This window comes from Oncorhynchus keta, chromosome 23 (genome assembly GCF_023373465.1).
Source record: "Oncorhynchus keta strain PuntledgeMale-10-30-2019 chromosome 23, Oket_V2, whole genome shotgun sequence".
In the NCBI taxonomy this organism is placed as follows: Eukaryota; Metazoa; Chordata; class Actinopteri; order Salmoniformes; family Salmonidae; genus Oncorhynchus; species Oncorhynchus keta.
This window is the reverse complement of record NC_068443.1, coordinates 2588516-2604285: the sequence shown is the minus strand read 5'-3', so window position 1 is coordinate 2604285 and position 15770 is coordinate 2588516. Positions and strand designations below refer to the sequence as shown.

At 35.6% G+C, this 15770-nt stretch overlaps 1 protein-coding gene across 1 annotated transcript in view; it reads left to right on the top strand.

The window, feature by feature from the left end:
• LOC127910876 (receptor-type tyrosine-protein phosphatase mu-like) overlaps nucleotides 1-15770 on the top strand; it is a 688506-nt gene that overhangs the window by 381496 nt on the left and 291240 nt on the right. Inside the window, exon 12 of the mRNA XM_052475958.1 lies at nucleotides 12887-13088. Within this exon, the coding sequence (XP_052331918.1) occupies nucleotides 12887-13088 (202 nt within the window). The remainder of the gene's footprint in view (nucleotides 1-12886; nucleotides 13089-15770) is intronic.

Genomic DNA, 15770 nt, shown 5'->3' with positions numbered 1-15770 from the left:
CACACACACACACACACACACACACACACACACACACACACACACACACACACACACACACACACACACACACACACACACACACGCCAGACTCATTCCACACGCAGACAAAGACAAAATGAGAAAAAGGCCTCCAAGCATTTCAGAAACTTGATGGACACAAATTATGCAGCACTCCAAACTGTTCTTTTGTGTTTTTTAATTGGAATTATAATGGAAGCTTTCTTTTATGAGGAAGCAGGAGGGTTGTCTTAAAGTGGGGCTTTATAGATATTTAAACTGGATATTAAGAAGACGAACACACACCTTAATGCTTCTCCCTCCAGAGCTGTGGTGCTTATGGGGACATTAATGGAGGAGGAATAAATTAAACTGGTTTTATTATTCTGATACAACGAGACTACAGAGAGTTAACGTGTTGGGTGACGATACTAGATAAACAACGAGACTACAGAGAGTTAACAGTGATGATACTAGATAAACAACTAGACTACAGAGAGTTAACAGTGATGATACTAGATAAACAACTAGACTACAGAGAGTTAACAGTGATGATACTAGATAAACAACTAGACTACAGAGAGTTAACAGTGATGATACTAGATAAACAACGAGACTACAGAGAGTTAACAGTGATGATACTAGATAAACAACTGGACTACAGAGAGTTAACAGTGATGATACTAGATAAACAACGAGACTACAGAGAGTTAACAGTGATGATACTAGATAAACAACTAGACTACAGAGAGTTAACAGTGATGATACTAGATAAACAACTAGACTACAGAGAGTTAACAGTGATGATACTAGATAAACAACTAGACTACAGAGAGTTAACAGTGATGATACTAGATAAACAACTAGACTACAGAGAGTTAACAGTGATGATACTAGATAAACAACTAGACTACAGAGAGTTAACAGTGATGATACTAGATAAACAACTAGACTACAGAGAGTTAACAGTGATGATACTAGATAAACAACTAGACTACAGAGAGTTAACAGTGATGATACTAGATAAACAACTAGACTACAGAGAGTTAACAGTGATGATACTAGATAAACAACTAGACTACAGAGAGTTAACAGTGATGATACTAGATAAACAACTAGACTACAGAGAGTTAACAGTGATGATACTAGATAAACAACTAGACTACAGAGAGTTAACAGTGATGATACTAGATAAACAACTAGACTACAGAGAGTTAACAGTGATGATACTAGATAAACAACTAGACTACAGAGAGTTAACAGTGATGATACTAGATAAACAACTAGACTACAGAGAGTTAACAGTGATGATACTAGATAAACAACTAGACTACAGAGAGTTAACAGTGATGATACTAGATAAACAACTAGACTACAGATAAACAACTAGAGAGAGTTAACAGTGATGATACTAGATAAACAACTAGACTACAGAGAGTTAACAGTGATGATACTAGATAAACAACTAGACTACAGAGAGTTAACAGTGATGATACTAGATAAACAACTAGACTACAGAGAGTTAACAGTGATGATACTAGATAAACAACTAGACTACAGAGAGTTAACAGTGATGATACTAGATAAACAACTAGACTACAGAGAGTTAACAGTGATGATACTAGATAAACAACTAGACTACAGAGAGTTAACAGTGATGATACTAGATAAACAACTAGACTACAGAGAGTTAGATAAACAACTAGACTACAGAGAGTTAACAGTGATGATACTAGATAAACAACTAGACTACAGAGAGTTAACAGTGATGATACTAGATAAACAACTAGACTACAGAGAGTTAACAGTGATGATACTAGATAAACAACTAGACTACAGAGAGTTAACAGTGATGATACTAGATAAACAACTAGACTACAGAGAGTTAACAGTGATGATACTAGATAAACAACTAGACTACAGAGAGTTAACAGTGATGATACTAGATAAACAACTAGACTACAGAGAGTTAACAGTGATGATACTAGATAAACAACTAGACTACAGAGAGTTAACAGTGATGATACTAGATAAACAACTAGACTACAGAGAGTTAACAGTGATGATACTAGATAAACAACTAGACTACAGAGAGTTAACAGTGATGATACTAGATAAACAACTAGACTACAGAGAGTTAACAGTGATGATACTAGATAAACAACTAGACTACAGAGAGTTAACAGTGATGATACTAGATAAACAACTAGACTACAGAGAGTTAACAGTGATGATACTAGATAAACAACTAGACTACAGAGAGTTAACAGTGATGATACTAGATAAACAACGAGACTACAGAGAGAGAGTTAACAGTGATGATACTAGATAAACAACTAGACTACAGAGAGTTAACAGTGATGATACTAGATAAACAACTAGACTACAGAGAGTTAACAGTGATGATACTAGATAAACAACTAGACTACAGAGAGTTAACAGTGATGATACTAGATAAACAACTGATTAACAGATACTAGATAAACAACTAGACTACAGAGAGTTAACAGTGATGATACTAGATAAACAACTAGACTACAGAGAGTTAACAGTGATGATACTAGATAAACAACTAGACTACAGAGAGTTAACAGTGATGATACTAGATAAACAACTAGACTACAGAGAGTTAACAGTGATGATACTAGATAAACAACTAGACTACAGAGAGTTAACATGTGATGATACTAGATAAACAACTAGACTACAGAGAGTTAACAGTGATGATACTAGATAAACAACTAGACTACAGAGAGTTAACAGTGATGATACTAGATAAACAACTAGACTACAGAGAGTTAACAGTGATGATACTAGATAAACAACTAGACTACAGAGAGTTAACAGTGATGATACTAGATAAACAACTAGACTACAGAGAGTTAACAGTGATGATACTAGATAAACAACTAGACTACAGAGAGTTAACAGTGATGATACTAGATAAACAACTAGACTACAGAGAGTTAACAGTGATGATACTAGATAAACAACTAGACTACAGAGAGTTAACAGTGATGATACTAGATAAACAACTAGACTACAGAGAGTTAACAGTGATGATACTAGATAAACAACTAGACTACAGAGAGTTAACAGTGATGATACTAGATAAACAACTAGACTACAGAGAGTTAACAGTGATGATACTAGATAAACAACTAGACTACAGAGAGTTAACAGTGATGATACTAGATAAACAACTAGACTACAGAGAGTTAACAGTGATGATACTAGATAAACAACTAGACTACAGAGAGTTAACAGTGATGATACTAGATAAACAACTAGACTACAGAGAGTTAACAGTGATGATACTAGATAAACAACTAGACTACAGAGAGTTAACAGTGATGATACTAGATAAACAACTAGACTACAGAGAGTTAACAGTGATGATACTAGATAAACAACTAGACTACAGAGAGTTAACAGTGATGATACTAGATAAACAACTAGACTACAGAGAGTTAACAGTGATGATACTAGATAAACAACTAGACTACAGAGAGTTAACAGTGATGATACTAGATAAACAACTAGACTACAGAGAGTTAACAGTGATGATACTAGATAAACAACTAGACTACAGAGAGTTAACAGTGATGATACTAGATAAACAACTAGACTACAGAGAGTTAACAGTGATGATACTAGATAAACAACTAGACTACAGAGAGTTAACAGTGATGTACTAGATAAACAACTAGACAGTGATGATACTAGATAAACAACTAGACTACAGAGAGTTAACAGTGATGATACTAGATAAACAACTAGACTACAGAGAGTTAACAGTGATGATACTAGATAAACAACTAGACTACAGAGAGTTAACAGTGATGATACTAGATAAACAACTAGACTACAGAGAGTTAACAGTGATGATACTAGATAAACAACTAGACTACAGAGAGTTAACAGTGATGATACTAGATAAACAACTAGACTACAGTGAGATACTAGATAAACAACTAGACTACAGAGAGTTAACAGTGATGATACTAGATAAACAACTAGACTACAGAGAGTTAACAGTGATACTAGATAAACAACTAGACTACAGATAAACTAGATAAACAACTAGACTACAGAGAGTTAACAGTGATGATACTAGATAAACAACTAGACTACAGAGAGTTAACAGTGATGATACTAGATAAACAACTAGACTACAGAGAGTTAACAGTGATGATACTAGATAAACAACTAGACTACAGAGAGTTAACAGATAAACAACTAGACTACAGAGAGTTAACAGTGATGATACTAGATAAACAACTAGACTACAGAGAGTTAACAGTGATGATACTAGATAAACAACTAGACTACAGAGAGTTAACAGTGATGATACTAGATAAACAACTAGACTACAGAGAGTTAACAGTGATGATACTAGATAAACAACTAGACTACAGAGAGTTAACAGTGATGATACTAGATAAACAACTAGACTACAGAGAGTTAACAGTGATGATACTAGATAAACAACTAGACTACAGAGAGTTAACAGTGATGATACTAGATAAACAACTAGACTACAGAGAGTTAACAGTGATGATACTAGATAAACAACTAGACTACAGAGAGTTACTGAGATACTAGATAAACAACTAGACTACAGAGAGTTAACAGTGATGATACTAGATAAACAACGAGACTACAGAGAGTTAACAGTGATGATACTAGATAAACAACGAGACTACAGAGAGTTAACATGTTGGGTGATGATACTAGATAAACAACTAGACTACAGAGAGTTAACAGTGATGATACTAGATAAACAACTAGACTACAGAGAGTTAACAGTGATGATACTAGATAAACAACTAGACTACAGAGAGTTAACAGTGATGATACTAGATAAACAACTAGACTACAGAGAGTTAACAGTGATGATACTAGATAAACAACTAGACTACAGAGAGTTAACAGTGATGATACTAGATAAACAACTAGACTACAGAGAGTTAACAGTGATGATACTAGATAAACAACTAGACTACAGAGAGTTAACAGTGATGATACTAGATAAACAACTAGACTACAGAGAGTTAACAGTGATGATACTAGATAAACAACTAGACTACAGAGAGTTAACAGTGATGATACTAGATAAACAACTAGATAAACAACTAGACTACAGAGAGTTAACAGTGATGATACTAGATAAACAACTAGACTACAGAGAGTTAACATGTTGGGTGATGATACTAGATAAACAACTAGACTACAGAGAGTTAACAGTGATGATACTAGATAAACAACTAGAATACAGAGAGTTAACAGTGATGATACTAGATAAACAACTAGACTACAGAGAGTTAACAGTGATGATACTAGATAAACAACTAGACTACAGAGAGTTAACAGTGATGATACTAGATAAACAACTAGACTACAGAGAGTTAACAGTGATGATACTAGATAAACAACTAGACTACAGAGAGTTAACAGTGATGATACTAGATAAACAACTAGACTACAGAGAGTTAACAGTGATGATACTAGATAAACAACTAGACTACAGAGAGTTAACATGTGATGATACTAGATAAACAACTAGACTACAGAGAGTTAACAGTGATGATACTAGATAAACAACTAGACTACAGAGAGTTAACAGTGATGATACTAGATAAACAACTAGACTACAGAGAGTTAACAGTGATGATACTAGATAAACAACTAGACTACAGAGAGTTAACAGTGATGATACTAGATAAACAACTAGACTACAGAGAGTTAACAGTGATGATACTAGATAAACAACTAGACTACAGAGAGTTAACAGTGATGATACTAGATAAACAACTAGACTACAGAGAGTTAACAGTGATGATACTAGATAAACAACTAGACTACAGAGAGTTAACAGTGATGATACAACTAGATAAACAACTAGACTACAGAGAGTTAACAGTGATGATACTAGATAAACAACTAGACTACAGAGAGTTAACAGTGATGATACTAGATAAACAACTAGACTACAGAGAGTTAACAGTGATGATACTAGATAAACAACTAGACTACAGAGAGTTAACAGTGATGATACTAGATAAACAACTAGACTACAGAGAGTTAACAGTGATGATACTAGATAAACAACTAGACTACAGAGAGTTAACAGTGATGATACTAGATAAACAACTAGACTACAGAGAGTTAACAGTGATGATACTAGATAAACAACTAGACTACAGAGAGTTAACAGTGATGATACTAGATAAACAACTAGACTACAGAGAGTTAACAGTGATGATACTAGATAAACAACTAGACTACAGAGAGTTAACAGTGATGATACTAGATAAACAACTAGACTACAGAGAGTTAACAGTGATGATACTAGATAAACAACTAGACTACAGAGAGTTAACAGTGATGATACTAGATAAACAACAGAGAGTTAACAGTGATGATACTAGATAAACAACTAGACTACAGAGAGTTAACAGTGATGATACTAGATAAACAACTAGACTACAGAGAGTTAACAGTGATGATACTAGATAAACAACTAGACTACAGAGAGTTAACAGTGATGATGATACTAGATAAACAACTAGACTACAGAGAGTTAACAGTGATGATACTAGATAAACAACTAGACTACAGAGAGTTAACAGTGATGATACTAGATAAACAACTAGACTACAGAGAGTTAACAGTGATGATACTAGATAAACAACTAGACTACAGAGAGTTAACAGTGATGATACTAGATAAACAACTAGACTACAGAGAGTTAACAGTGATGATACTAGATAAACAACTAGACTACAGAGAGTTAACATGTTGGGTGATGATACTAGATAAACAACTAGACTACAGAGAGTTAACAGTGATGATACTAGATAAACAACTAGAATACAGAGAGTTAACAGTGATGATACTAGATAAACAACTAGACTACAGAGAGTTAACAGTGATGATACTAGATAAACAACTAGACTACAGAGAGTTAACAGTGGTGATACTAGATAAACAACTAGACTACAGAGAGTTAACAGTGATGATACTAGATAAACAACTAGACTACAGAGAGACTACAGAGAGTTAACAGTGATGATACTAGATAAACAACTAGACTACAGAGAGTTAACAGTGATGATACTAGATAAACAACTAGACTACAGAGAACTGGTGATACTAGTTAACAGTGATGATACTAGATAAACAACTAGACTACAGAGAGTTAACAGTGATGATACTAGATAAACAACTAGACTACAGAGAGTTAGACTACAGAGAGTTAACAGTGATGATACTAGATGATGATACAGTAGATACTAGATAAACAACTAGACTACAGAGAGTTAACAGTGATGATACTAGATAAACAACTAGACTACAGAGAGTTAACAGTGATGATACTAGATAAACAACTAGATACAGAGAGTTAACAGTGATGATACTAGATAAACAACTAGACTACAGAGAGTTAACAGTGATGATACTAGATAAACTAGACTACAGAGTTAACAGTGATGATACTAGATAAACAACTAGACTACAGAGAGTTAACAGTGATGATACTAGATAAACAACTAGACTACAGAGAGTTAACAGTGATGATACTAGATAAACAACTAGACTACAGAGAGTTAACAGTGATGATACTAGATAAACAACTAGACTACAGAGAGTTAACATGTGATGATACTAGATAAACAACTAGACTACAGAGAGTTAACAGTGATGATACTAGATAAACAACTAGACTACAGAGAGTTAACAGTGATGATACTAGATAAACAACTAGACTACAGAGAGTTAACAGTGATGATACTAGATAAACAACTAGACTACAGAGAGTTAACAGTGATGATACTAGATAAACAACTAGACTACAGAGAGTTAACAGTGATGATACTAGATAAACAACTAGACTACAGAGAGTTAACAGTGATGATACTAGATAAACAACTAGACTACAGAGAGTTAACAGTGATGATACTAGATAAACAACTAGACTACAGAGAGTTAACAGTGATGATACTAGATAAACAACTAGACTACAGAGAGTTAACTGATACTAGATAAACAACTAGACTACAGAGAGTTAACAGTGATGATACTAGATACAAGAGACTAAAGAGAGTTAACAGTGATGATACTAGATAAACAACTAGACTACAGAGAGTTAACAGTGATGATACTAGATAAACAACTAGAGAGTTAACAGTGATGATACTAGATAAACAACTAGACTACAGAGAGTTAACAGTGATGATACTAGATAAACAACTAGACTACAGAGAGTTAACAGTGATGATACTAGATAAACAACTAGACTACAGAGAGTTAACAGTGATGATACTAGATAAACAACGAGACTACAGAGAGTTAACAGTGATGATACTAGATAAACAACTAGACTACAGAGAGTTAACAGTGATGATACTAGATAAACAACTAGACTACAGAGAGTTAACAGTGATGATACTAGATAAACAACTAGACTACAGAGAGTTAACAGTGATGATACTAGATAAACAACTAGACTACAGAGAGTTAACAGTGATGATACTAGATAAACAACTAGACTACAGAGAGTTAACAGTGATGATACTAGATAAACAACTAGACTACAGAGAGTTAACAGTGATGATACTAGATAAACAACTTAGACTACAGAGAGTTAACAGTGATGATACTAGATAAACAACTAGACTACAGAGAGTTAACAGTGATGATACTAGATAAACAACTAGACTACAGAGAGTTAACAGTGATGATACTAGATAAACAACTAGACTACAGAGAGTTAACAGTTAACAGTGATGATACTAGATAAACAACTAGACTACAGAGAGTTAACAGTGATGATACTAGATAAACAACTAGACTACAACAGTGAGATACTAGATAAACAACTAGACAGTGATGATACTAGATAAACAACTAGACTACAGAGAGTTAACAGTGATGATACTAGATAAACAACTAGATAAACAACTAGATAAACAACTAGACAGAGAGTTAACAGTGATGATACTAGATAAACAACTAGACTACAGAGAGTTAACAGTGATGATACTAGATAAACAACTAGACTACAGAGAGTTAACAGTGATGATACTAGATAAACAACTAGACTACAGAGAGTTAACAGTGATGATACTAGATAAACAACTAGACTACAGAGAGTTAACAGTGATGATACTAGATAAACAACTAGACTACAGAGAGTTAACAGTGATGATACTAGATAAACAACTAGACTACAGAGAGTTAACAGTGATGATACTAGATAAACAACTAGACTACAGAGAGTTAACAGTGATGATACTAGATAAACAACTAGACTACAGAGAGTTAACAGTGATGATACTAGATAAACAACTAGACTACAGAGAGTTAACAGTGATGATACTAGATAAACAACTAGACTACAGAGAGTTAACAGTGATGATACTAGATAAACAACTAGACTACAGAGAGTTAACAGTGATGATACTAGATAAACAACTAGACTACAGAGAGTTAACAGTGATGATACTAGATAAACAACTAGACAGTGATGATACTAGATAAACAACTACAGAGAGTTAACAGTGATGATACTAGATAAACAACTAGACTACAGAGAGTTAACAGTGATGATACTAGATAAACAACTAGACTACAGAGAGTTAACAGTGATGATACTAGATAAACAACTAGACTACAGAGAGTTAACAGTGATGATACTAGATAAACAACTAGACTACAGAGAGTTAACAGTGATGATACTAGATAAACAACTAGACTACAGAGAGTTAACAGTGATGATACTAGATAAACAACTAGACTACAGAGAGTTAACAGTGATGATACTAGATAAACAACTAGACTACAGAGAGTTAACAGTGATGATACTAGATAAACAACTAGACTACAGAGAGTTAACAGTGATGATACTAGATAAACAACTAGACTACAGAGAGTTAACAGTGATGATACTAGATAAACAACTAGACTACAGAGAGTTAACAGTGATGATACTAGATAAACAACTAGACTACAGAGAGTTAACAATGTTGGGTGAGATACTGACTACAGAGTTAACAGTGATGATACTAGATAAACAACTAGACTAACAGAGAGATTAACAGTGATGATACTAGATAAACAACTAGACTACAGAGAGTTAACAGTGATGATACTAGATAAACAACTAGACTACAGAGAGTTAACAGTGATGATACTAGATAAACAACTAGACTACAGAGAGTTAACAGTGATGATACTAGATAAACAACTAGACTACAGAGAGTTAACAGTACTAGATGATACTAGATAAACAACTAGACTACAGAGAGTTAACAGTGATGATACTAGATAAACAACTAGACTACAGAGAGTTAACAGTGATGATACTAGATAAACAACTAGACTACAGAGAGTTAACAGTGATGATACTAGATAAACAACTAGACTACAGAGAGTTAACAGTGATGATACTAGATAAACAACTAGACTACAGAGAGTTAACAGTGATGATACTAGATAAACAACTAGACTACAGAGAGTTAACAGTGATGATACTAGATAAACAACTAGACTACAGAGAGTTAACAGTGATGATACTAGATAAACAACTAGACTACAGAGAGTTAACAGTGATGATACTAGATAAACAACTAGACTACAGAGAGTTAACAGTGATGATACTAGATAAACAACTAGACTACAGAGAGTTAACAGTGATGATACTAGATAAACAACTAGACTACAGAGAGTTAACAGTGATGATACTAGATAAACAACTAGACTACAGAGAGTTAACAGTGATGATACTAGATAAACAACTAGACTACAGAGAGTTAACAGTGATGATACTAGATAAACAACTAGACTACAGAGAGTTAACAGTGATGATACTAGATAAACAACTAGACTACAGAGAGTTAACAGTGATGATACTAGATAAACAACTAGACTACAGAGAGTTAACAGTGATGATACTAGATAAACAACTAGACTACAGAGAGTTAACAGTGATGATACTAGATAAACAACTAGACTACAGAGAGTTAACAGTGATGATACTAGATAAACAACTAGACTACAGAGAGTTAACAGTGTGATAACAGTGATGATACTAGATAAACAACTAGAATACAGAGAGTTAACAGTGGTGATACTAGATAAACAACTAGACTACAGAGAGTTAACAGTGATGATACTAGATAAACAACTAGACTACAGAGAGTTAACAGTGGTGATACTAGATAAACAACTAGACTACAGAGAGTTAACAGTGATGATACTAGATAAACAACTAGACTACAGAGAGTTAACAGTGATGATACTAGATAAACAACTAGACTACAGAGAGTTAACAGTGATGATACTAGATAAACAACTAGACTACAGAGAGTTAACAGTGATGATACTAGATAAACAACTAGACTACAGAGAGTTAACAGTGATGATACTAGATAAACAACTAGACTACAGAGAGTTAACAGTGATGATACTAGATAAACAACTAGACTACAGAGAGTTAACAGTGATGATACTAGATAAACAACTAGAATACAGAGAGTTAACAGTGATGATACTAGATAAACAACTAGACTACAGAGAGTTAACAGTGATGATACTAGATAAACAACTAGACTACAGAGAGTTAACAGTGGTGATACTAGATAAACAACTAGACTACAGAGAGTTAACAGTGATGATACTAGATAAACAACTAGACTACAGAGAGTTAACAGTGATGATACTAGATAAACAACTAGACTACAGAGAGTTAACAGTGATGATACTAGATAAACAACTAGACTACAGAGAGTTAACAGTGATGATACTAGATAAACAACTGGACTACAGAGAGTTAACAGTGATGATACTAGATAAACAACTGGACTACAGAGAGTTAACAGTGATGATACTAGATAAACAACTAGACTACAGAGAGTTAACAGTGATGATACTAGATAAACAACGAGACTACAGAGAGTTAACAGTGATGATACTAGATAAACAACTAGACTACAGAGAGTTAACAGTGATGATACTAGATAAACAACTAGACTACAGAGAGTTAACAGTGATGATACTAGATAAACAACTAGACTACAGAGAGTTAACAGTGATGATACTAGATAAACAACGAGACTACAGAGAGTTAACAGTGATGATACTAGATAAACAACTAGACTACAGAGAGTTAACAGTGATGATACTAGATAAACAACTAGACTACAGAGAGTTAACAGTGATGATACTAGATAAACAACTAGACTACAGAGAGTTAACAGTGATGATACTAGATAAACAACTAGACTACAGAGAGTTAACAGTGATGATACTAGATAAACAACTAGACTACAGAGAGTTAACAGTGATGATACTAGATAAACAACTAGACTACAGAGAGTTAACAGTGATGATACTAGATAAACAACTAGACTACAGAGAGTTAACAGTGATGATACTAGATAAACAACTAGACTACAGAGAGTTAACAGTGATGATACTAGATAAACAACTAGACTACAGAGAGTTAACAGTGATGATACTAGATAAACAATCACGACACTTCAGCAGGATCTATAACTTTATGTCTGTGATTTCTGGCAAGTACAGCCCAAAAACATGGTTAAACGGTTTTGGTTGGAGCAAAAACCTGCATCCACAATGGCCCTAACACTGACCACCCATCTGCACTGTGCAGGAGTCATGAATCACTTGGCAGGATCGCTGGTGTTGATCACATTTTCCTGTGCTAGCAGGTTACTATCGTGAGAGGAACACGTTATGCCCTGCTAGGCTTAATTACATGTTATAATCATGTCTGTCTGTCTGTCTGTCTGTCTGTCTGTCTGTCTGTCTGTCTGTCTGTCTGTCTGTCTGTCTGTCTGTCTGTCTGTCTATTTGTTTTCAGATCTCCTTCAAGGCAGTGAGCTCCTTTGATCCCGAGCTGGATCTATCCAACCAGAGTGGGAAAGTCCTGAACCACGTCAACGAAAGCAGCCACATCTTCCTGGGTCTCTACCCAGGATCTACCTACTCCTTCACTCTCAGAGCCTCCACCGCCAAGGGCTATGGCCCCCCAGTCATCACACAGTTCACCACCAAGATATCAGGTCAGTCCCTAGCCCCTAACTTCTACCTCCTAACACTACACCCCTTATCCTCTAGCCTAGACACTAAAACTAGACTTCTATCCTCTAGCCTAGACACTAACACTAGACCCCTTATCCTCTAGCCTAGACACTAACACTAGACCCCTATCCTCTAGCCTAGACACTAACACTAGACCCCTTATCCTCTAGCCTAGACACTAACACTAGACCCCTATCCTCTAGCCTAGACACTAACACTAGACCCCTTATCCTCTAGCCTAGACACTAACACTAGACCCCTATCCTCTAGCCTAGACACTAACACTAGACCCCTATCCTCTAGCCTAGACACTAAAACTAGACCTCTATCCTCTAGCCTAGACACTAACACTAGACCCTCTATCCTCTAGCCTAGACACTAACACTAGACCCCTTATCCTCGAGCCTAGACACTAACACTAGACCCCTATCCTCTAGCCTAGACACTAACACTAGACCCCTATCCTCTAGCCTAGACACTAACACTAGACCCCTATCCTCTAGCCTAGACACTAACACTAGACCCCTATCCTCTAGCCTAGACACTAACACTAGACCCCTATCCTCTAGCCTAGACACTAACACTAGACCCCTTATCCTCTAGCCTAGACACTAACACTAGACCCCTTATCCTCTAGCCTAGACACTAACACTAGACCCCTATCCTCTAGCCTAGACACTAACACTAGACCCCTATCCTCTAGCCTAGACACTAACACTAGACCCCTTATCCTCTAGCCTAGACACTAACACTAGACCCCTATCCTCTAGCCTAGACACTAACACTAGACCCTCTATCCTCTAGCCTAGACACTAACACTTGACCCCTACCCTCTAGCCTAGACACTAACACTAGACCCCTTATCCTCTAGCCTAGACACTAACACTAGACCCCTTATCCTCTAGCCTAGACACTAACACTAGACCCCTTATCCTCTAGCCTAGACACTAACACTATACCCCTATCCTCTAGCCTAGACACTAACACTAGACCCCTTATCCTCTAGCCTAGACACTAACACTATACCCCTATCATCTTGGTTCTAGTGTTGCTCTTAAAGGATTGATTAGGTATAGGCAATATGTTAGTACCTTCACCTTGCCTTCTGGCATTTTAATCAATTATCACATGTTGCACCATAGTGCGTATAGCTTTTGTTTTTGGACATTGGATAATGTTTCTAATGTTGGGACATAGGAGAATGTTTCTAATGTTGGGAACATAGGGGAATGTTTCTAATGTTGGGAACATAGGGGAATGTTTCTAATGTTGGGGACATATGATAATGTTTCTAATGTTGGGACATAGGAGAATGTTTCTAATGTTGGGAACATAGGGGAATGTTTCTAATGTTGGGAACATAGGGGAATGTTTCTAATGTTGGGAACATAGGGGAATGTTTCTAATGTTGGGACATAGGAGAATGTTTCTAATGTTGGGACATAGGAGAATGTTTCTAATGTTGGGAACATAGGAGAATGTTTCTAATGTTGGGACATAGGAGAATGTTTCTAATGTTGGGGCATAGGGGAATGTTTATAATGTTGGGACATAGGAGAATGTTTCTAATGTTGGGAACATAGGGGAATGTTTCTAATGTTGGGAACATAGGGGAATGTTTCTAATGTTGGGACATAGGAGAATGTTTCTAATGTTGGGACATAGGAGAATGTTTCTAATGTTGGGGCATAGGGGAATGTTTCTAATGTTGGGAACATAGGGGAATGTTTCTAATGTTGGGGCATAGGAGAATGTTTCTAATGTTGGGGCATAGGGGAATGTTTCTAATGTTGGGAACATAGGGGAATGTTTCTAATGTTGGGGCATAGGAGAATGTTTCTAATGTTGGGGACATAGGAGAATGTTTCTAATGTTGGGACATAGGAGAATGTTTCTAATGTTGGGACATAGGGGAATGTTTCTAATGTTGGGGACATAGGAGAATGTTTCTAATGTTGGGACATAGGGGAATGTTTCTAATGTTGGGACATAGGAGAATGTTTCTAATGTTGGGACATATGAGAATGTTTCTAATGTTGGGACATAGGGGAATGTTTCTAATGTTGGGACATAGGATAATGTTTCTAATGTTGGGGACATAGGGGAATGTTTCTAATGTTGGGGACATAGGAGAATGTTTCTAATGTTGGGACATAGGATAATGTTTCTAATGTTGGGACATAGGGAATGTTTCTAATGTTGGGACATAGGGGAATGTTTCTAATGTTGGGAACATAGGATAATGTTTCTAATGTTGGGACATAGGATAATGTTTCTAATGTTGGGACATAGGGAATGTTTCTAATGTTGGGACATAGGGGAATGTTTCTAATGTTGGGAACATAGGGGAATGTTTCTAATGTTGGGGACATAGGGGAATGTTTCTAATGTTGGGACATAGGAGAATGTTTCTAATGTGGGGACATAGGAGAATGTTTCTAATGTTGGGGACATAGGGGAATGTTTCTAATGTTGGGACATAGGAGAATGTTTCTAATGTTGGGGACATAGGAGAATGTTTCTAATGTTGGGACATATGAGAATGTTTCTAATGTTGGGAACATAGGGGAATGTTTCTAATGTTGGGACATAGGGGAATGTTTCTAATGTTGGGACATAGGGGAATGTTTCTAATGTTGGGACATAGGGGAATGTTTCTAATG